Genomic DNA, 20,711 nt, shown 5'->3' with positions numbered 1-20,711 from the left:
AATTCAAGATGAACGACCATAGTCAGTTGGGAGTAACAGTGACCTTTATTTGAGCAACTCATATAATCACCAATCCAGGGGGAAATGGAGGGCACTTCAATAAATAAAAGTAGCTTTTCTAAAGTATGATGTTGCGAAAGCACCCCGGTCTATCCAAAATTGTGCCTTCTAGTCGAGGTACGCGAAGCTTGCGTGGCGAAGAAACAGAAGCACCGTTTATCAGAACGTGTGTGTTTTGTTGTTCATTGTCCTTGAAATGAGGTTACTTTGTCATTCAATCCAACCCCAACATTTCATGGAATTAAATCTAAAAAATAAGACTAGAAAAAGCAGCCGGGAGTTGTGAATGAAATCCAGCGTGCTGTTATATACAGTGCCACCTCGCTGTACTGCCCACAACATGATGACCGTACAGTTCAAGGAGGTGGGAGGTATGTTGGTATCTTACTGGTCCAGTGGTTTTCCCTCCAGAACCATTTGGATCTCTTTGGCGTCCAAAGTCTCATACCTGAGGAGGGCGTCGGCGAGCTTCTCGTGCTCCTTTTTATACATCTTCAGTAGGCTCTTGGCCCGCTCGTATGAGTCCTGTAATAACAGCCAGATTTTGATTTGTAAGGGGCTTTGGACAACAGGTTTGACAAAACAAATACAGGGCATTCCAAAAAAGGGAAAATCAATTGAAATATTAATATCTAGGTAAATACAAGGCAAATGAAATTATACAGGCTTAATGTTGTTAGCAATGCTAGTTAACCATGTTCAATCAATGTTTGTTTGTATGCAGCGATGGCTGTTTGAAAGTGCTCTATAAATACTGTTGACTTGATTTGACTTGAATGTATTGGGAATAGCCTGCAGCAATCATAGAGCTACTTATGTTAAACATTTCAAGCACTTTCATCCAAAAGTGGAGAACCAAAAAATATTTAAATTTTGACTTCTGTTAAAGCCACACACCTTCAACAGCATCCTAACTTCCTGTTCGATGGCGGCTTGCGTCTCGGGACTTTGTTTGGAAACATCACCATAAGTCATCACGCCGAGCTGTTAGGGAAAGAAAAAAAAAAACAGGCACACTTGTGACATTTATCATCCACTTAATAGGCTGCTTATGAAAATGCTGACTGATGAATTGACCTTGTCACTCATGCCAAACCTGGTCACCATCAGATTAGCAATTTTGGTCGCCCCATCAAAGTCGCTGGATGCACCTGAAATGGGAGGATTCAAATGAGATGTCATTGGAGGTGTCCTTTATGGAGCAGGTGGCCAGGAGGGCCTAACATGACAAGTGTCCGGGTCTGCCCGCCTGTGGTGATGTAGTCGTCTCCGAAGATGAGCTCCTCCGCCACTCGCCCGCCCATATTGACATCCATCTGGGCCAGCAACTGCGCCCTGGTCTCGCTCCAGCGGTCATTTTCTGGGAGCAGGGACACCTGGGGGACAGTGACAAGAAGAGATGCGAGGCGAAAACGAGAGGACATAAGGACAAGTGGAGGGGAGGAGAACATTTAAGGATAATGAGAAAACGAGGACAAAAAAAAAAAGAAGAGTACACTTCATACATTTAACACACTGCAAAAGTGCGTCTCATGCCTTCGTGTCCGGTTTCTACTAAAGTAGGCAGTGATTTCCTTTTCACAAACTATTCTACTCTAGTTTTCTGTTTTGCTTATGATAGGGGCCGTCATGGCTGTTGCTCATCATGGCACGCGTGTCCGTGTGCGTTGGAATGCGCGCTTGCTCGCTGATCCGTGCACATGCGGTATCGGGTCGATCGCGAGAGTTGGTTTCTTACAAAGTAGATTTTTGGTCAGAACAAGTTGGGCACCTTTGTTCTCGATTATCATAGACAACGCTTTTAAATATAAATGACTAATGACGTCACTCATCAAAAAGGCACAAAAGACATGCGGAAAGACAGTGTCATTTTTTTCTGACTGACATGTCCAAGTGTGGGTCCCCGTGGCATAATGGTAGCTTTGTTGATGGGCATGGCGTCCTTGGTGTAGTAAGCCACGATGGCGTGTCCTGACTCGTGATAGGCTGTGATGGTCTTGTTCTTCTTGTCGATCTCCACGCTCCTCCTCTCGGGGCCTACAATGAACAATGCACCATTAAGACCCCCGTTTCATACCCCCCTATAAACCACCCACGCCACTTCCTCGCTCACTCACCCATGAGGATCTTGTCCTTGGCGAATTCCAGGTCCTTCATGGTAACCATCTCTTTCCCGTCCACCGCCGCCTTCAAGGCGGCCTGGTTGACCAGGTTTTCCAGCTCGGCGCCCGAGAAACCCACGGTGCCTCGGGCAATAATTTCAGGCTTCACCGCTGCAACACAACAAAGAGCCTTGTTACTTAACGTTTGTTAGAATCTCAGATCACGGGTTCTCTCACTGCTCGATGCCCACCAAACGTGCAGTCCACTTACCAGAGTCCACTTTGATCTTGGTCAGGTACCAGTTGAGGATCTCTGTCCGTCCCTTCACGTCGGGCCGGGGGACTGTCACCTGCATGTCGAACCTGCCCGGGCGCACCAGAGCACTGAGGGCGAGCAAAAGAAGATTAATGATTGAAAAAAAAAATTATGGGAATGAACATTTTTAAAACTGCAACCGTACTTATCCAGAGCCTCCGCAAAGTTGGTAGCACCGATGACGATGACGCCCTCATTTGCCTTAAACCTATCAAACAAACATAAAACACAACCACATTGACACAATTTCATTGGAAATGAAAGTGGACGTGAATATTTTAACGAAAGCATGTGCTGAGTAGAATATAATTCCTCCGTTGGAAATAAAACATCCTTCAGGGGATGACCACTCGAGGCGTTAACTGACCCGTCCATTTCAGCCAGCAGCTGGTTGATAGTTTGCCTTGAGTACGGATGCATGGGAGACTCGATCCTCTTCCCACCGACGCTGTCCAGCTCATCGATGAAGATGACGCAAGGTGCGTTGGCTTTGGCCTCCTCTGGAAATAAAAACACAAGAGAGAATAGGCCATTCGATAATGTTTCGAAACCGTAGGCAGCAGGATTACGCCTGGATAGGCAGAAAAGTGAGAGGCTCTGTCTGACCTGAACTACATTTCATTACTTTGATACTTTGATCTTTAGGTTGTATCTGGCCCTTTGTGGGCAACTTTTAAAATCACCAGTGAAGTAATTTTCCATTCTTTTCCAATGGCTCTGCTTTGTGACATGACATTCAGAGGACTGTTTACTCGTACTACCATCAGAGATCGCTTGAGCTTTACCCCTCTGGAAGTATGTGTATGTTACATATGTGTGGTGTGGTGGGTTCGTATGGCGGTCAATAGCTTTCCCTGAAACTCACTGAACAGGTTCCTGATGCGGCTGGCGCCAACACCCACAAACATCTCGTCAAACTCTGACCCCGAGGCATAGTAGAACGGCACGTCCGCCTCACCGGCGACCGCCCGGGCTAGTAGCGTCTTCCCGGTGCCGGGCGGCCCGACCAGGAGGATCCCTGCAGGAAGATCGGATCTCTGAGAACAACAAATTAACGAGAAAAGGGAAGAACGTGATGGAAAATGTAACCAGAAATACCTTTGGGCAGCTTTCCACCCAGAACAGTGAACTTGCTGGGGTTCCTGAGGAATTCCACGACATCCTGCAGCTCATTCTTCGCCTCCTCCACTCCCTTGACATGCTCAAACGTCACATTCTTCATCTGGATGGGGTCGATCGCAGAGTCCAGGCCGGAAGTGGTGCGGAATCTCACTACGACAACACAAACCTGCTCAGTGTTTTGTAATATTTACATAGAATGTAACTACTAGGATGGGACAGTGATGAAAAAAAAAATAATAATCATCAATTATTTTGATCGATGCGATGTTGAAACCACAATTAACAGACACAATTATTAATTGATTTCAAAACTTAGTAGTCATTCAACTACCAAAATTCACCCAGAAAATTAATTACAACCAAATAAAAATAATGTTATATAAAATACCAATTTAAAAAAAATCAATTAACATTAAAACCGTCTGTTGCTGCTTATACATCGTAATTGCTCAGCCCTACTCATTGTTTGTGTGTGACTGTCAGATAATTTGAGAGGAGTAAAAGGGACAAACCAGCATCAGAAAAGGAGCCTTTACCCGAGAGAAAGGGGGCTCTGGACAGACCATAGATGCCCACCAGGAGAAGCACTAACAGGACCAGCCTGGTTCTCCTCAAGGAATCTGCAAACAGAGCACAAACAAACATGTAAGAAATGGGCATACGCTGAGCAAAAGGAGTCAGCGGCCTGCCTTGCGTCCTCTGCGTGAAGGCCTGCGATCGCATGAAGCCCTCGGAGAAGCCCAACTTGAATGTCTCCTCCTGGTTCTGCGGAAGTTTCCTGCTTTTCGTCAGTTGGTCCAGTGACTGAGCCTCTGCTGTCTTTTCCCTCGTCAGAAAACCCTTCAAGGAAACACAAGGGATATGAATCATGCAAAAACGCCTCTTTTTAGACCCACCTAAATCAGTTGATGTCCTTCAAGGAGGCTAAATATAAATCAAGACTACAATCATGTAAGAAAATAAATCTACTAAAAAGGGATGAATAAAATGCGAGGGATCCTGACCTTCATGAAAGCCGGTGTATAGGGATCCGACTCAGTCAGAACATCATCCCCAGACGCCGTCCGTCTGCTCTTTGTTCTAAGAGTCTTGAAACCTCGACTCTGGAGCCACACTGAACGAAGCCACAAGCACAACACAACAAATGACAAAAGTATAAATAAAATCCTTGCCTCCGTATTGCACCGATGGCGACGTGTTACCTACAGGGTAAAAACGGAAGCTTGGCGCAAACGTCTTGTAGAGGTCTGTGGTTTTGCCCGTGGAATATTGGCGAACCAAAAAGTTTTCTCTGTGCAAACCCTGTGATAGACCAAAATAATTGGATCATATCATATATATTGTTTTAATGTGGACAAAAGGGGAGCCAGAGAGGGTCACTCCATCAGCACTAAGAAACTAACCGTGCTTGTTGTGAAAGAAGCTGTGTGCGGAAACGTAACTCGTGCTCCAAGTCGAAGGGATGTTAGGTGCGCCCTCCATGCCCAGTGTGGGCAGCAACCTGTCCAGCAGCTCGTCTAGGTGGTGGCCTCGAATGTCTGACACACCCAGATCACGAAGACTCGCGTTGGGCTACAAGAGGGGGAAGAAAATGTTCTCCTTATGAAGCAAATATTGTGATCTCATTACTGTGATCAAGGTGCACCCACAATTCCAAACTAACCTCTTTTCCATGTGCAGTGTGCTCTGGGCTGAAGTCTTTGTGCAAGGTCGGCACTGATGCCATGGCTGTGTTCTTCAGTGAGTGGAGGGCACTAATGAGCTGGTTGAGGGGCACAATCATCTGGTGGGGGGGTTGGAAAGAAATGAAATACTCAAAACAGTGTAAACACACATGGAACTACATTACATGTCACGTTAAGAACTTTAATTAGTGACTTCACAGCAATTGCTGGTGGTTGGGTAACCTTTAAGTGGGCACCTGTCATCTTATTTAACACTCTTTAATACAGAGTACAAATACTTATTGTACGAGAATATGTACTCAAAAAAAACTCAAGTAAAGAAGTTCAATCAATACTTCCTTAACGACTTTTTTTGTGCACCATTTATACTTTTAAGTAAATAGGGCGTGTGAGTACTTCCTGCATGAAATTACATCATACAGTTTTCTACGTCACTCTTCGTCCACTAATGACAGTTGTGTAACCTTAAGTTGGCGACCATCATTTTACTTAAAGTTATTATTGCCCTGTTTGGGTAAACTTGACAGGTGTAAAAATCAAGCCCGAGACCCCGATTTTGTCAAAACCGACAGCGCGGTGACGTATGCATGGTCTGACCCTGACAAGAGCCCACGCGCTAATGCTAACATTAGCCAAACAGCAACAATAGCCCTGACAATTTAACAAGTATACACAGCGGTACAGATATTATAGCAGCAAATAATTCGTCTCCGGGCGACCACAAAGATATTCACACGATATTATAGGTATGAGATATGAGCTAACTCGTGAAGGCAAAAGGCAGCATTTCACGTACCTGCTGTGGCTGAAACGACGACAGGGAAAACATTTTGGCTGAATTAAAACACAAATGTAGAACGAAAATGAAAAATCCACGTGCTTTTAAGGAAATGCGTAATCCCGAGTCGGTGTCCTGTTGTTTTTGTTGCTCCAAAACTTTCGGCTGCCTTTAGCTAAAACACCGAACGACCACCCCCTTCGGCATTCACTGTTGATGAAAAGAATTTAGAAAATGACGTCACTCAAACTACATTGTACAGTAAAGTGAAATTAATCAAAAGGAAAAAATGAGAATTTTCATTCACGTTCTATGTTCTTCGAAGAGTTGATAGTTTAAAATTAAACTGTTGAATTAGTATAAAAAATATAATTAATTTAAAAGACGTTTTAAAATTTCACTGTGACAGATGTAAAAGCAACAAAGCAAAGATGGCATCCTTCTTTGATCTATGATTTTCACGGTCATACATTTAAGATGATTTTGATAAAGATTTTTAATAACGGCATTTACCGTTATATAACGGTGGAATGTTCTCCCCTGGCCTGCGTGGGTTTTCTCCGGGTACTCCGGTTTCCTCCCACATTCCCAAAACATGCATGGCAGGCTGATTCAACATTCTAAATTGTCTCTAGGTGTGAGTGCGATCGTGGATGGTTGTTCGTCTCTGTGTGCCCTGTGATTGGCTGGCAACCGGTTCAGGTTGTCCCCCGCCTACTGCCCGCAGACAGCTGGAATAGGCTCCAGCACGCTCGCGACCCTTGTGAGGATGAAGTTGATCGGAAAATGGATGGATGGATGGATTTTAACAGTCCAAAATAGCGTGTTTTTGTATTTGTTTAAGATAAACTTTAATTTCACAAGGGAAACTCTTGTCTTGCCAATTTGCCTGCGTAAAAAGGTTTTCAACGTTCTTTTTAAATGAAACAAATAGTACTGTAAGGATACACGCGTCAAACTAAAATGTAACTTTAATTGGGAACATTTCCGATAACATTCGAAGGCACAAAAATTCCAGTAACTTTATGAACAGGCACTGCTATGTCTACCTCAATAGAGGTGAGAGGACCCTAAGAGAACGCTGCTGAATTCAAATTTCAAAACAAACTTCAACTGTTGATTCAACATGCAAGTGTTTATTTTACGCTAGTTGGTAGCATTTAAAGGCACGATCGCACGTAGGTAAGAACCTAAAAAGATGGATCCAGAGGAAAAGCACAAATCTGTTCCCAATTCTAGAGTTACGGGGTCTGTTCAGCTGCCGAAGATTGAAGATTTCCTTAGTTTGAAACCTATCAGCCGCGGTGCTTTTGGCAAAGTTTACCTTGCACGGAAGAAATGCAACTCCCGATTATATGCCATTAAGGTTCGTGTATATTGACTTCATCGAACCTATTTACAGCTGACTTATTAAGTTGCAATTGACTGCTTCTAGGTCATGAATAAAGCGGACATGGTCGATAAAAACATGACGGGCCAAATGAAAGCAGAGAGAGATGCACTGGCTTTGAGCAAAAGTCCCTTCGTGGTTCACCTGTTTTATTCTCTCCAGACAGCCACCAAAATCTACCTGGTAAGGCACCAAATTCGCAAATCACTCCGCGGTTTCTCTGACCACAGACTTTTTCCATTGAAGGTGATGGAGTACCTCATTGGAGGAGATGTGAAGTCTCTCCTTCACATTTGTGGATATTTTGACCAGGACATGGCAGTCAAATACGTCTCAGAGGTTGCACTTGCTTTGGACTATCTCCACCACCATGGCATCATCCACAGGTACAAACCGGTTGAACCGCTGGGGTGATGTATGTACAAGTGTGAGGCGGTTTATCCTCTGGAGACTCCCTTCACTGCATAGTGTCACTTTTGCCTCTTTAGGGATCTAAAGCCAGACAACATGCTCATTTCCAATGAGGGCCACATTAAATTAACCGACTTTGGGCTGTCCAAGGTGAAATTTGACAGAGGTAAGTCCCAGCAGATTTACAGAAAACCTATTTAAAGGGTACATATGGAAAGTTGACTATTGCTTGTGCAGTGAACCGCTGTTTATCATGGGGCATACATTCCTGACCTCACCTCCTACGATTGATGAAAATATGTAACTATAGAGAGACCAGATTTTAAAAAAAAACACACAATTTAAAAAAAAAAGTATTTGTTAATGCCTGTTCTCGCTCGATGTCAAGACATGGGACACAATGAGGGGGCATGACATTTAGGAGAAGATGCTTGCTCAAGCAACTAAAAGGTCAAATTTCCACTATGTCATCTGTAAATTATGAGAAAATGTGCATATATTGTTGTAGCACCTTGTAGCCGACATTTTGAGCATGACGTCTCCGCTCCACTGGTGAAAGGACACTTTGATTCTCTCCTCTTTCATCTCAAACTGCTTCAAACAACATAGCGTGTGAGAGAAAAGTGGTTAAGACTGTCTGTGTTTTATGTAATGTGTTGTATTTATTATTTTACTTTATGTTAACTATTTTGTTAAGCGCTTTGTTACAGCTGCCGCTGTTGTGAAAGCGCTATATAGATCAGCATGTATTGTATTGTATACACTGTATCTCCTCTTCCCATTCCTTTTTTTCAGAACTGAAACTGACTGATATCCTAAACACCCCCTCCGTGCACAAGCCCACAAATTACTCCCGCACGCCAGGTCAAGTCATGTCCTTGATCAGCTCATTTGGTTTTGTGAGTCAATTCCTTCCTTTTTGTTTGTCACTCGATAGTCCCGTTTGTCTGTTTATTGATTTATCATTCCTTGAAACGCAGAACACCCCGGCGGCAGAAACTAAACGCCACTGCAGCACTTCGGCCGTCTCCTGTGGCAAAATGACGCGGACGAATAACTCTCTGGGCTCCCCGTCTCTGATGACAAAGGAGACCATGAGCTCCCCAGCGCACCCCCCCTGGAAAAAAGGTGGTGCTCCCAACGTATTGATTATCCTCAGTCTCGGTTCTCACTCTCTCGCCGTCAAGAGATCTCCATTGTCTGTTCAACGTATCCTTCACTGTGGCTTCACAGGGCTGTGCAGCTTCATGTTCAGCCCGCATAACCTGGGAGTCAATCTGACGCCCTCGCTGTTGAAAACCAGGAAGCGCTTCGAGACCATGAGTGCGGACAGCACCACCGACACGGAGGGAGGCATCAGCCCCCTGTGGGAGTTTGAGGAGGTCAGATAATGCAAATAATCGCTTGAATGATATGATATCACTGAACGGCTTAGCTTCTGGTTATATTTTTGAAATGCTCATGAAAAATAAACCCAGGAGCTCAGCAGACTCGGGATGCACCGTGCAAATGGGAGAAGTTGCCAACAGAATTGAAGTTAGCCCCATGAGTGAATGCTTTTCAATTCAGTCATCCCCACGATTCAGGTCATTTCTACCAAAAAAAATGTCAAAAGTCATCTTCTCGCGCTGTATGTGTTGTTAGTAAACTGCTTTTTATTTCTCCATTTTGCTTTTAATTAAATGTCTTAAAGTTTTCCATTTTTTTTAATCTCTTAAATTCTTTTGATTCTAAATATTTTGTAACTATGAAGCACGTTGAGTTACATTAGTGTGTGAAATGCATAATATAAATACATTGATTTCTCTTTCCTGTGCTACTTAGAAGGAAAATGAGCCAAACAAAGAGAAGACAAGAGGACATTTGGAGTCCCCTGTGAAGCTCCACGCGTGCGGCCAACCAAAAACTGGTCCTCGGACCACCCCGGTGCCACCAGACCTTCCGCCGTCGTCCAAACGGCCATTTTCCGACGTGCAGGTTAGCCCCGAGGCAGTGGAGAGCCTCGCTAAGAAGAGCAACGAGCACTACAAACGATGCTACCACGTTCCCGACGAGACCTTCGCCGTTCACACCGGCCTCACCGGAGCCTTCTCCGGTGTGGGGATCACCATCGCCAGCGACAACGGCGCCCTCTCCCTCACGCGCTCCAGTCCGGTCACGGTGGCCAAGAGCCTCTTTTCCGAAATGGGAGAATCGGCGCTAAAGTGCAGCTTCACGTCGCCGCTGGGCAGGTAATTATGCTCATAACCAACATCCCAGACACTCTTATATTATTAGCCATCGTTAGAAAGCTCACAAGAAATTGACGACACCACAAGAAGCGTCACAAGATGGCGGGGAAGCACCATATGAAGCTCCTCAAAGTCACTTCAACATAGTTCGCCTGCACCAAGGTGCCGCACGATCGATATTAATGGACGCATCTCTCTCTCTAGCAGCGGGGTTTGCCGCAGTTTGAGTCTGGACTCTGACGTCTCCAGCGGTGAAACCTCGCCCACAACCGACAGCCATAATCCAGCAGACCACATCAGAGCTGCCGAAAATAGCGCCTCACCTTCCCCCGAGAAAGGCGCCGCGTCGTCCCGTCGCCAGACCCGCTGCTCTTCCTCATCGCCCCGCGCCACGACAACACCGGTGTCCCTCGGCCGACCCGAGTGCTCCTTCCTGCGGCCCAAGAACGTGGTGGCGTTCCGGAGCTACTGCAGCTCCATCAATCGCTCCAATGTGTCGAGGCTCAGCGTAGGTTCCGCCTTGGACGCGTCTTCGCCCGCCGTCTGCCTCGCCACACCGGTTCAGAGGAGGATCAGCTCTGGAAGCTCGCTCTACCAGGTGGGACATGCTCATTGCGGTGTTTACGCCGCTATAACTCGACTTTCTCCCTTCAATTTGTATTTTACTTGATGTCTTTTCCCTTGTAGACTCCTCAGACCATGTCCACCTCGCACACCCCTTACCGTACTCCCAAAAGTGTGCGACGGGGGCCGCCGCCCGCAGAGGGGGCGCCCATTTTAGGGACTCCGGACTATTTGGCCCCGGAGCTGCTTTTGCGGGCCTCTCACGGTAAGAGTGAATGCAGCTTTCTTTGAAATGGCGGCATATATTCTTTGTCCTCTGCAAAGAATGACTTAATGGTGGGGATTCCTGAGTGGGCGGTATATGTATGGATTATAGCCGGTGGGTTTGGGGGATTCACTGTACTTGTACCGTTGTGTCCTGCTGCTTTTACTGATCTCACAGGACTTCTTTGTGAGTTTCAGGGAGGTGTCGATGCGGTAAGTGTGCAAGCAAAATCATGTTTGTGCCCGCATGCGCCCTCATCATCATCCGTCGGCCTGCTAACACACATTGTTTAATTCTGCCCTGTGATTTTTGCCTCGGCTTGAGCAGGTTGCAAACGTCTGGGCCGTTTAGATCTTCTAACATGGAGCTCACACAAATACAGTGGCAAAGTTGCAAGTTTCTATCGTTTCTGCTCGTCTACATAGTTCAAAGTGGGGGGGGGGACATTTAGCCACTGATAGAAAACACCTTTTTATCTTGTAAAATCTATTTCATTTGACTGTGGTGTGACTATCAGCTGTTAAATGGCTTTTCGTCGTTGCTATTTTGATTCACAAAGAGTCAAGCGATGGCATGAATGGCTTTGGGTGGCAGTTCTCTCCCTAAGCACAACAAAGCTGGGCTTTTTGATTTTATTGTTGATTCCACAAGAAATTCAACGTAGCATCTCCCTACAATAACAATCATGATACTCCCCCCCCTTATTGTTATTGTTGAGTGTCATTGCTGTTTGTCAGCTCCCGGTGAAATTTCAGGATGAGCCTATAACGCTCCAGAATTTGTACAGGTGAACTTGTAGCCTCACTTGTTAAACTATTTGATGTTTCAGTACTTTTCACAGAATTCGCTACAAAATTCACCATAGGTGTTTGAGGCGACATGAACATTTCTACAGATGCCTTTCTGTGACTCTTCCATTCTCTCTGTTGGAACCTGCTGAGGACGTTCTGTGACACTCGTAGCTCAGTGGCCACGCCCCTTTGATAACATCCTATTTGAAGCCTCACCATTTGGCACTGGGCTTGTAGTGTCATCAGCAGGTTGCATCAGAGTGACTGGAAGAGTCACAGAAAGACTTTTTGGATTGATTTTTTTTCAGACTGCATGGTGGACTGGTGGGCGCTGGGCGTGTGCCTGTTCGAGTTCCTCACCGGCGTGCCGCCCTTCAACGATGAGACGCCGCAACTGGTCTTTGAGAATATTCTCAACAGAGGTGGCTGCAATGTTTTCTTTTTTTTTTTTTTGAGCCACCTGTTCATATCAAGTTCCGGAAGAATCACTGTAAATTGTCACTTTTTGAAAAAACTCTTTTAAGACATCCCCTGGCCCAGAGGAGATGAGGAGCTGTCAGACAATGCCAGGAACGCCATTGAAATCCTCCTGACCATGGATAAGACCAAGCGGGCGGGATTTAAAGGTGCAAACTACCTTCAGTTGCTTGTCATATTCATAGCTGTCTGACTCTGAAATGAATTGAGGAGCTTTGTTTAGACAAAAGTGGTGCTTTGCCACCATCTGATTGCATCTTCGCATAAAGGAACTATGTTGGGGGAAAAGAGTTGAGGATTTTCATATAGGCATAAGTAGTGCTTTAGTGCCCTCTAGTGGCAAACAAAATACTGCAGCAATGCACTAATGTTCGACAAAAACGGTGCATGGCCCAAATCTCGGAGCCAATACTGTTGAATTGAGTTGAGGTAACTTCACTGAAGACAAAAGTTGCGCACGACAGCCATACTCTGGCTTCTACGGGCTATATGTCACACTTCATCCAGACTTCTCCATGGCTTGCCTTTGTAATTTAATAATCACATCTTCCCCCATTCAAACAGAGCTGAAACGCCACCAGTTGTTCGAGGGCTACGACTGGGAGAACCTTCACACGCAGCCCATGCCTTTCATCCCGCAGCCGGAGGATGAGACGGACACATCCTACTTCGAGGCCAGGAACAACGCGCAGGACATCGTCGTGTCAGCCTTCAGTTTCTAGTCAAGTCAAAACTCATTATCGTTAACTACAGTAAAGTGTCCTCCCAAAAAAAAAAAGTTTTATGTGCAATAACTACTTATTTGATGGAGGTATTGTCTTTTTATGTCATGGAACCTGATGTTTTTCAGCTTTCCATTCAAGTATTGTTTTGGTTTTTTTTTCTTTAGTGGCATTTGTTTTAAGTTAGTAAAGGCGGCGCTTCCCAAGAACGCTAATAATATATTCAACAATTCTGTATTTTATGTGTCAAGTGTTCTTGTTAAGATGGTCAATGCTGCTTCCAAATACAAACCTGCTGCTTTTATTGTAAGTATCCATTGAAAGAGAAAAGCAAATAAAATATAAAAACAGAAAGGCTGCCCTTCTGCATCATTAAAACAACAACAAAAAGAAAGCCATTAAGTTGTGCCTTATGAAACTTTTATTTGAGGCTTGGATTATGACATACAAACACTCGGCCATATAATTCAGTAGAAACTATCACGTAATACTTTTTTCTTACTGAAACATAAATGTCTCTTCTAAAGATGAGCGCTTTTGCCCACGCCAATCTCGGTAAATATACTTTTCGATAATGCAATTAAAAAATATTACATTTGAACCTGCAAACTGAAGAGTTGTCACTATATTAGAACACACGAGACATAAAAACAGTTTCTAGTAGCAGTGCAAGCAAATGAGATTTTGCTGGGGTTGACTGGATGTACTGTATTCGTATATATGATTTGGTCCATTTGCTACATGTGCACCTAATGATGTGTCGAGGCACTTGTATGTGGAGACCAGCAGGATGAACTTAAATGCTGCACGATTGTTTAGCTGCTAAAAGCAATAAATATTAAATTACTAACATTTAGGGCTGACAACAATTTCAAAGGCAGAAACATCCCATGGGAATAAAGATTTATTTATTATGTGATTTATCCATTTGTGTTCATATTGTATTTAATTGAAAGATGTTTGTTGTTGTTTTTTTTTTCTCTTCTTTCTACATACATTCTTGCTGCTGGAGGCTGTAAATTTCCCCATTGTGGGACAAATAAAGGATATCTTATCTTATCTTAAGACATTTTTGAATGGGACTTTGTTGGTATTTTTTTGGATGGGGGGTGGGGGGGTGTAATTTCTGATTTTCTTAACTCAACATGATGGGAATTGGTTGGTGAGTATTTGATACAATTTCACTCCAAAACTACATGCATTGTAATGTTCACGCTTGAATATGATACTGTCTAAATTAACTGCCGTCAGTTCCCATGAAATGTCTCCCACTTCGGACTATTTCCAAAACTCCTCCATTTGACTTCTCATGGAAATCGAATGGAAATGTTTTTTGCAACTCTACCAACGCCATAATTACAAAGAATGTCACACGGTACAGTATTTATGCATCTTCCTTTTACGCTACTAAATTCTTAACATTTTTTTCTCTGTCTGTGTTTTAGCAGCATGGCTCCGGGCGACTAAAGTCAAAGATTGAAATCACATCAAGCTCAAGACAGTATCAGGCCCGCTTTGTACAGGTTAAGCCCGAGTTGCTATAGAAACCGCCTTAACAACATACAATGTATTGCATGATCACATTCTTCAGTATGCATGTTTCCTCACAGGATTTCTTTCTCGTTCCTTAGTGCAAAAGCAAGCGGTTTAGGCAAAACCACATGAAAGTCAACTATTCTTCACGGTCGTCCTCATTTGTTTCAGTTCAGTCGTCTTCAGGGGGAGAAAGACAAGAGAGAAAAAATGTGCTTGTGAGTATTGGGTTGCTCCATGTGTGGCATGCTAATGTCTGTTAGCCAGTCTAGGGTGTTTCTCATTGTATGTTAGCATTAAGCTAGCTGGTGTTGAAATAAGTCATCATCTTCATCTGAGGCTAAATTAAACGGAAAAAAAAAGCAAATAAGACTATTGTGGTGATGATGAAGAAGGAGCAGAGTACCTTCTCCTCCTCTGCACGTAGAGGCCGATGAGCCAGTGCACCACAAAGGGCCACATGACGCCAAAGGCCAGACTGCTGGGAGAAATGTCAAAAGGCCACCACGATGGTCTCTACAACATCACACAAAAGAGGAAAAGTATTTTATTTCGGAAATGTAGTGGATTAAAAGTTGCCAGGACTATAAATGCTGAAGTGCACAGATACCACAGACAGAAAACAGAAGTGCGGTAATGAAGGATTTGAATTCTGTTACATTACAAGACGCGTGCGTGTCGATGCATGCGTGTTTTTACCAGACTGTTCTTATTCGGTGGCGTAGAGGGATGAACAGGAGACATGACTGTTGACCTGGCCTGGAAAGAAAAAGGACAACTGTTTAATCATTTTCAAAGCAGAGTTTCCCGATATTACCGGTTGTTTTAGCGCAGGGGTGCTCATTAGGTAGATCCTGATCTACCGGTAGATCTAAGACAGGTCCCAATAGATCCGAGGAGTGTCGAGGAGAAAAAAAAAACCAACCATTTGTGTGTCTTTGTACATGTTAATAATATATATTTGTGTGTTAATGTACACTGCACCCTAATCATCTCATCAGTCTGCAATTGCAGCTTGTGATCAGAACTGTTGCGCTCTATCTTTTAGCGTCATTATTCTCATTCAGAGTTTGCTTCGTGTACAATTCACAATAATTCAATTCATAATATTTTATATGGATGCGGGGGGCGGGGGGTATTTTGCTTTCAACCAAATCCTTTTCATTCAGTTACCATAATTACAAAAGGTGGAGTCTTTTTAAAATTCCCCATTGAAATTTACAGGAAATGTCGCAACCCTTTGCAACTGTAGTCGAGTTGCAAGACGGTGGCAGGTCCCCATTGGCTGACCTGCGTGGCGGCGAGAGCCTCGAGCGTGTGGAGCCTCTCCAGGACACTTTGCATGTCCTCCTGCAGTTGGGCCAGCGCCGCCACGATCTGCTCGTTCAGGTTGCCCACCGGCGTGCCCGCTCCAGCCCGCCGCTCACCGCCACCGCCACCGCCGCCGGCGTTGTCGTCTCCGCCGCTGCCGTGGGTGGGCTTCAGCGCACCGAGGCCACGGCCGTGGGACCTGGAGCCTGGCGAAAAACAAAACATCATCATCAACCCAATTGCAACAAGAAACAAGAAGTAGTCATTAAGCCACGGTGGAAACTAATCAGCACGAATATTTAGTTTACATGCACATTGTGTTTTATAAAACATGGATCTGTGACTAGAAAACAAATCGTGGAGAGTCTCTGTCATGCAAACAGCCTCTGAAAATTTCCACTCGCTCGTTTTCCCCCCGCTTTTTTTGACAATCATGCCATGATTTTGTGGTTTGATAACATTTTTAAAATAAAATACAGTACAGTATATTGTGAATGGAGCCAAAAAAAACACACTCAGGCGTTACAGTATATGTGCTGCGCTCAATTCGACAGATCGCTTTTGGCTTTCGCCACGTGGAAATAGGCGTGTCATCACGGTGAGCTGCCCGATCCGAAAATGGGGAGTGCAGTGCATTTACCTCTGCCGCCTCCAACGGCGGAGTTTGGCATTTCCACGTTGAGCCTGGACCTCTGCGTCACGCTCCCGCCGGCGTCACTGTCCTCTCCGCCACACCTGATGCCCTGCGGCACTCCCTGCAGATCCTCACGGTCCACAGGTTCCTCTTTATCCTCCTCCACCTCCTCATCCAGGTCTTCCAGAGACCGAGTCTGCTCGGTGCTCTTTTATTCATAAACAAGAATAATAAAATACGTGTTCGGAATGTCACGGTTGTACATGTGCAGTATTTCCTCAAGCAATTAAAGCCTGATGCACAGTAGTTGTTCTTTCTTGCCTCGTCCTGCCCTAACTGGTCCACTGAGTCACAATAGACTTCGCTGTCCGAGTCGCTGGCAAGCTGGGCGGGGCCGGTCACATCCTCGCTGGCCTCTGAAGTGGGGGGAGCTAAAGGTCAACGCAAAAAGGTCAGTCTGCCACGTGTCATTAAAAGCCTGATCATTTGCAGGGGAAGGGAATCAGCTGGTGTGAAATGCTACCATTCTGCTTCTAAAAACGGAAGCATCAGCGCCCGATTCGCTAATTCTTTGGGTAAAATTTTAAAAAAAACAACAACAACAAAATGCATTTTATGTGCGCTTATCAGCGTATTTTTTTTGCGCTGTGATTGACTTTTTGAAATCATTCAATAAATGGGTGAAAGTTTTTTTCAAACAAAACAAAAATATAAAAAACTCGGCGAAAGGCTAACAAGACACAAAATATGAGGCAGTCAAAGTACCACTGTTTTCAAAATACACCATAAAAGCTTCCTTACGGGCGGGGTGGCCGTTGAGCAGCGGTTGAGCATCCAGTACGTCCTGAGGTGTAAGCGAGTGGTCGCCGTTTGTCAAATGTGACACGCCGTTGGCCATTTTGCCATTCTGAGCTTTGTGCGCTCTCGGCGACGCTTTCTTCTTCGGTTGAGAGGCTGCCAATAAAGCTGATCAGCTCCAAGCGAAACAAACATTTCTCAGGTAGCTTCAGTTGAATTACCTTTGCTGACCTCATCGTCTTCGTCTTCTTCCTCGGATGTTTCTTTGTTGTCCTTAGGGGCGGGCTTGGCGGGCCCGGCGTCCAGCGTGCCATTCATTTCCATGGTCCTCACGATGCTCTTGGCCATGTTCTTTGACGACACGCTGCTCAGAGTTGTGCTGAAGCCTGCCGCCGCACAACAAACCGTCGGTCGAACACTTTCCGACAAATCATAACGACAAAACACTTTTTGAGTCGGCCATTGCTTTGCAAGGTTGCAGGCTAGATCAGAATTCTACAGTGGAACCTCTAAACACCAAAACGCCTCATGATTATTTTTGGAAAAATATGCCTGGAACGTCGCAGGAAAAATCGGCTTTTTCTTGCTTTCATCAAGCCCAACAAGCATTGACATGATCAAGAATCACAATTTATCACATTCATTTGGATGTTTTTTATCCCTAAAATTGAAATCACATTTGCACTTTTTTGAACAATAAACAGTCAAGTTAAGAAAAAAAATTGTTACATCATTATAGTGAACTAAAAAGCTGCATTTTGCCAAGTGAGAAAATATGCTTGTTAAGTCACAAGACATTGCTGTCACTTTTTTTCTTTTGTTTTCTTTGCATCTGATCTCAGAGGTTCGACTGTGCATCCGTGAAGCGACAACAGCACAAAAACACTCCAAGCTATAAGGTCTGCGACGCTACCTAGTACTTGTGGCGAACTTGCACTGAAAGCTATTCGGTTAAAAAAATAAAAATAAAAAAATAAACAGTTTACAGTTTGCGTGTACTTGCCTTCCAGCTGCCTAGCAAACTGTGTCAAACGGGCTGAGCGTGCACGTGAGGAGACGAATTGCATTAAAAGGGAAATAAACAAAAAAAACAAGACAAACACAATGACTAAAGATTGCAAATCAGTGAAACTCCGTAATATCCTTCGCACCCCATCTTTATCACAGCAACGCTGGGATTCAGTTGGCAGACTTATGTTGTGTTTAAACATATTATCTGAAATTGTCTTTTGTTTGATTTCAACTTGGAGTGACCAAATAAACTGCTTCAAGGAAGCTTTGCTACGGCCTCTGGGTCTGGAACGTAGTCCCTGTAATAAATAGAGAAGGCCAACCTGTGCCGAGGTCGGATATCTGCGTGATTTTTTTCCTCTCGTCCACCAGTTCATAAAAGGGTCCAAGGATCCGCAGGAGTTCCTCCACCTCGCCTGTCATTGGCATACCCTCCAGAATCTGCATGCAGAAATGAATAATTAACTTCAACTTGTCGAAGAAAAAAAAGGACACTTTGAGGAAGTAAACACACCAGCTTCATTTCATCAACGTAGGCTGTCATTGCTTCCTCTTTAGTCATTTCACCCAGGGAGTTCCATGCGTCCCTTGATTAGTGAAGGTACACAAAATCAGTGTTAATTGCATCATTCTTGCATAAGCTCTGACAATGTGAGTGCTCACATGGATTGGCTCTGTTTATTTTCATTATAGGTCAGCCTGCTCCCAATGGCGGCGAGCACTCCCAAAATAATTGTTACAATTTCCTGATAGCCTTGCAGGACTTCCTCCAAAATGTCACGAGAAAATGTGGCTAAGAGTAGCTTTTTCAACTCGTTTTGCAACTGGCTAGGTGGATGTGTGGTGTAGAATTGGCCAACAGGGCCTCGAGTCCACAGGTCAGCAAGCTCGGTGAATGAACAACGCGTGTCATCTCAGGGACAGGGCGACGTGTTGTGCAATGCACACAAACCAAAGCCTGGTGCAGTCACTGAGACCGACACCAGCACAAAACAGTATAATGACAATAAGATCTTAGCAAGGTCTGTTATTTTTGTACTTATGTCATATGCTACCGTTGCCTTACATATATAAAATAGTGTGATGACTGATTATGGCTGTCCTACCATTTGGCTTTGCCGACAGCGTCCCAGAATCCGGGCCGCGCTATGTTGCACTTGCCCACGGTGGCTTGCTTGTAGTAACTGTAGAATTTGAGCATCATGTCGTTGGATGGCTGAAAAGAACCTAGGAGAAAAAAAGACATATTAAGACGTTATTCAATTGTGAATACACTTTTCTTTAGAAACGATACTTTCTGCATGTACTGCATGTAGGTTACTCGCCAACAGACACTACATTTACTTGTTTACTTTTAAACTTAGTTTGGAGCAAACTTGAGTGATGCCATTCCATGCTGTGATTTTGACTTCTCTCCTGCACAGGTGAAACAAGACTTCATTGTCCTACTCTCTGAACTAGAACTATTTCAAACATGTTTTTGGTTTATGTCACTTTTTTCAGACCGCGGACCCTTGAGAATGAAATTTCCATTGCACGTTTCACACACACACTGCAGATTGACAGTAAAACAATGCAACGAGGGTGGACGTGGAACATGGGCACGTGATAAACGGGTTTTTATACTGTATTTATATCAACTGTGTTGCAGACTGTATTTATATCAACTGTGTTGCAGACTATCAGTGTGGTTTCTACAGCGAGGTGTTGCCAAAGTCTGCTATGCAAAGTGGATTAGGCCCTTTTAAATCCAGTGCAATGCAAAGCCGTGGCTTCGACGGCGTCGTCTCGTACTTTGTTTTTACAGTCGTGTTGAAACACAGGTCAACTGGTTAGACTGGACCAAACCGCTCCCTCCAGTTCGACTCACCATCCGGAGGCAAACTCTTGATGACTTTGACGGCGGCGTCGAACCTCAACTGGGTCAAACGCGTCTGCTCGTCCGCACCGAGTGACTGGGCCACTTCCATCGCGACAAGTTGCTGCACCCAAAGACAAACAATGTTGGATTATGTCGTCATGTTGTCCTCTGAACAATCGAAGCCACACTCAACACCGAGGCAAGATCGCGTTGTTATTAAGCAGTGGAGTGTCAACACACGACGAATTTACTTGGACAAATCGTTAGTAACACCGTTCCCGCCGAATATAACGCAGATATTCCAGAACATTCAGGAAAAGGTTCGACGAACTAATGTCGCTCACCGTTAAAACTGTGACAGTTTATCTGTGTATCAAAATAGGAGCAGACCCAAGACCTCGATTCGACGCCATGAACGCTACAGTGTCAAACAAGTAGAGGTGCACCCTGGGAAATGTCGTTTCTCCTTGGTTACTTCCGAAAGGTCCCGTCATCCGCTATAAAACGTCGTCGTGGACACTCGTGTTCAATACAACGAAAATGAGAATGAGACTGAACTATTATATAAATAGATGTTCGTAAAGGCAAACGTGCTGAAAATGGTAGATCGGTGCAGGTTTGGCGACCAGACAATGAGAAGGACCACAAT

The 20,711-nt window shown here is 44.5% G+C and overlaps 3 protein-coding genes across 8 annotated transcripts; 1 reads left to right on the top strand and 2 right to left on the bottom strand.

The window, feature by feature from the left end:
* Positions 1 to 26: 26 nt before the first annotated feature.
* Positions 27 to 6,304, bottom strand: LOC127592888 (ATP-dependent zinc metalloprotease YME1L1-like). 2 transcript variants are annotated; one of them, XM_052053936.1, is made up of 18 exons: positions 6,082 to 6,304; positions 5,264 to 5,383; positions 5,004 to 5,172; positions 4,807 to 4,902; positions 4,605 to 4,714; positions 4,290 to 4,440; positions 4,113 to 4,220; positions 3,577 to 3,750; positions 3,344 to 3,496; positions 2,846 to 2,978; positions 2,624 to 2,686; positions 2,434 to 2,546; positions 2,178 to 2,333; positions 1,946 to 2,097; positions 1,310 to 1,436; positions 1,138 to 1,211; positions 958 to 1,044; positions 27 to 585 (listed from the first exon to the last, which is right to left on the bottom strand). In XM_052053936.1, exons 1-18 carry the CDS (start codon positions 6,112 to 6,114, stop codon positions 445 to 447), a joined length of 2,160 nt encoding a protein of 719 aa, XP_051909896.1. In that variant the 5' UTR covers positions 6,115 to 6,304; the 3' UTR covers positions 27 to 444. The 2 variants fall into 2 exon arrangements, with proteins under 2 accessions (XP_051909896.1, XP_051909897.1); XM_052053937.1 differs by having other exon boundaries at positions 4,137 to 4,220.
* An 804-nt stretch (positions 6,305 to 7,108) lies between these two features.
* On the top strand, positions 7,109 to 13,338 carry mastl (microtubule associated serine/threonine kinase-like). Of its 4 annotated transcripts, none has more exons than XM_052053931.1 (14): positions 7,109 to 7,429; positions 7,499 to 7,636; positions 7,700 to 7,839; positions 7,942 to 8,030; positions 8,660 to 8,763; positions 8,845 to 8,992; positions 9,098 to 9,246; positions 9,689 to 10,095; positions 10,303 to 10,693; positions 10,783 to 10,924; positions 11,122 to 11,136; positions 12,024 to 12,137; positions 12,240 to 12,341; positions 12,757 to 13,338. In XM_052053931.1, exons 1-14 carry the CDS (start codon positions 7,262 to 7,264, stop codon positions 12,912 to 12,914), a joined length of 2,265 nt encoding a protein of 754 aa, XP_051909891.1. In that variant the 5' UTR covers positions 7,109 to 7,261; the 3' UTR covers positions 12,915 to 13,338. The 4 variants fall into 4 exon arrangements, with proteins under 4 accessions (XP_051909891.1, XP_051909890.1, XP_051909893.1 ...); XM_052053930.1 differs by having other exon boundaries at positions 10,300 to 10,693; XM_052053933.1 differs by having other exon boundaries at positions 10,300 to 10,693; positions 11,102 to 11,136; positions 12,757 to 12,970.
* A 948-nt stretch (positions 13,339 to 14,286) lies between these two features.
* Positions 14,287 to 20,548, bottom strand: acbd5a (acyl-CoA binding domain containing 5a). 2 transcript variants are annotated; one of them, XM_052053958.1, is made up of 14 exons: positions 20,407 to 20,548; positions 20,072 to 20,183; positions 19,308 to 19,428; positions 18,716 to 18,788; positions 18,525 to 18,642; positions 18,194 to 18,226; positions 17,412 to 17,576; positions 17,194 to 17,346; positions 16,714 to 16,823; positions 16,399 to 16,600; positions 15,738 to 15,964; positions 15,147 to 15,206; positions 14,854 to 14,963; positions 14,287 to 14,627 (listed from the first exon to the last, which is right to left on the bottom strand). In XM_052053958.1, exons 2-14 carry the CDS (start codon positions 20,169 to 20,171, stop codon positions 14,615 to 14,617), a joined length of 1,485 nt encoding a protein of 494 aa, XP_051909918.1. In that variant the 5' UTR covers positions 20,172 to 20,183; positions 20,407 to 20,548; the 3' UTR covers positions 14,287 to 14,614. The 2 variants fall into 2 exon arrangements, with proteins under 2 accessions (XP_051909918.1, XP_051909919.1); XM_052053959.1 differs by lacking the exon at positions 18,194 to 18,226.
* Between the last annotated feature and the right edge of the window lie 163 nt (positions 20,549 to 20,711).

The sequence above is a fragment of the Hippocampus zosterae genome, chromosome 20 (assembly GCF_025434085.1).
Source record: "Hippocampus zosterae strain Florida chromosome 20, ASM2543408v3, whole genome shotgun sequence".
Taxonomy (NCBI): domain Eukaryota; kingdom Metazoa; phylum Chordata; class Actinopteri; order Syngnathiformes; family Syngnathidae; genus Hippocampus; species Hippocampus zosterae.
Note: the sequence above shows the minus strand (reverse complement) of the source record. Positions and strands in the feature narration are given on the sequence as shown.

Coding starts and splice junctions, on each gene's coding strand:
- LOC127592888 (XM_052053936.1), bottom strand. CDS start 6,114: ATGTTTTCCCTGTCGTCGTTTCAGCCACAGCAG. Junction 3,497..3,576: donor GGGTGGAAAGCTGCCCAAAG/GTATTTCTGGTT, acceptor ATCTTCCTGCAG/GGATCCTCCTGGTCGGGCCG. Junction 2,098..2,177: donor CAAGGACAAGATCCTCATGG/GTGAGTGAGCGA, acceptor TGTTCATTGTAG/GCCCCGAGAGGAGGAGCGTG.
- mastl (XM_052053930.1), top strand. CDS start 7,262: ATGGATCCAGAGGAAAAGCACAAATCTGTTCCCAATTCTAGAGTTACG. Junction 7,840..7,941: donor CACCATGGCATCATCCACAG/GTACAAACCGGT, acceptor TTGCCTCTTTAG/GGATCTAAAGCCAGACAACA. Junction 10,694..10,782: donor CTGGAAGCTCGCTCTACCAG/GTGGGACATGCT, acceptor TTTCCCTTGTAG/ACTCCTCAGACCATGTCCAC.
- acbd5a (XM_052053958.1), bottom strand. CDS start 20,171: ATGGAAGTGGCCCAGTCACTCGGTGCGGACGAGCAGACGCGTTTGACC. Junction 18,227..18,524: donor GATATCCGACCTCGGCACAG/GTTGGCCTTCTC, acceptor GTGCACGCTCAG/CCCGTTTGACACAGTTTGCT. Junction 16,601..16,713: donor ACCAGTTAGGGCAGGACGAG/GCAAGAAAGAAC, acceptor TATGAATAAAAG/AGCACCGAGCAGACTCGGTC.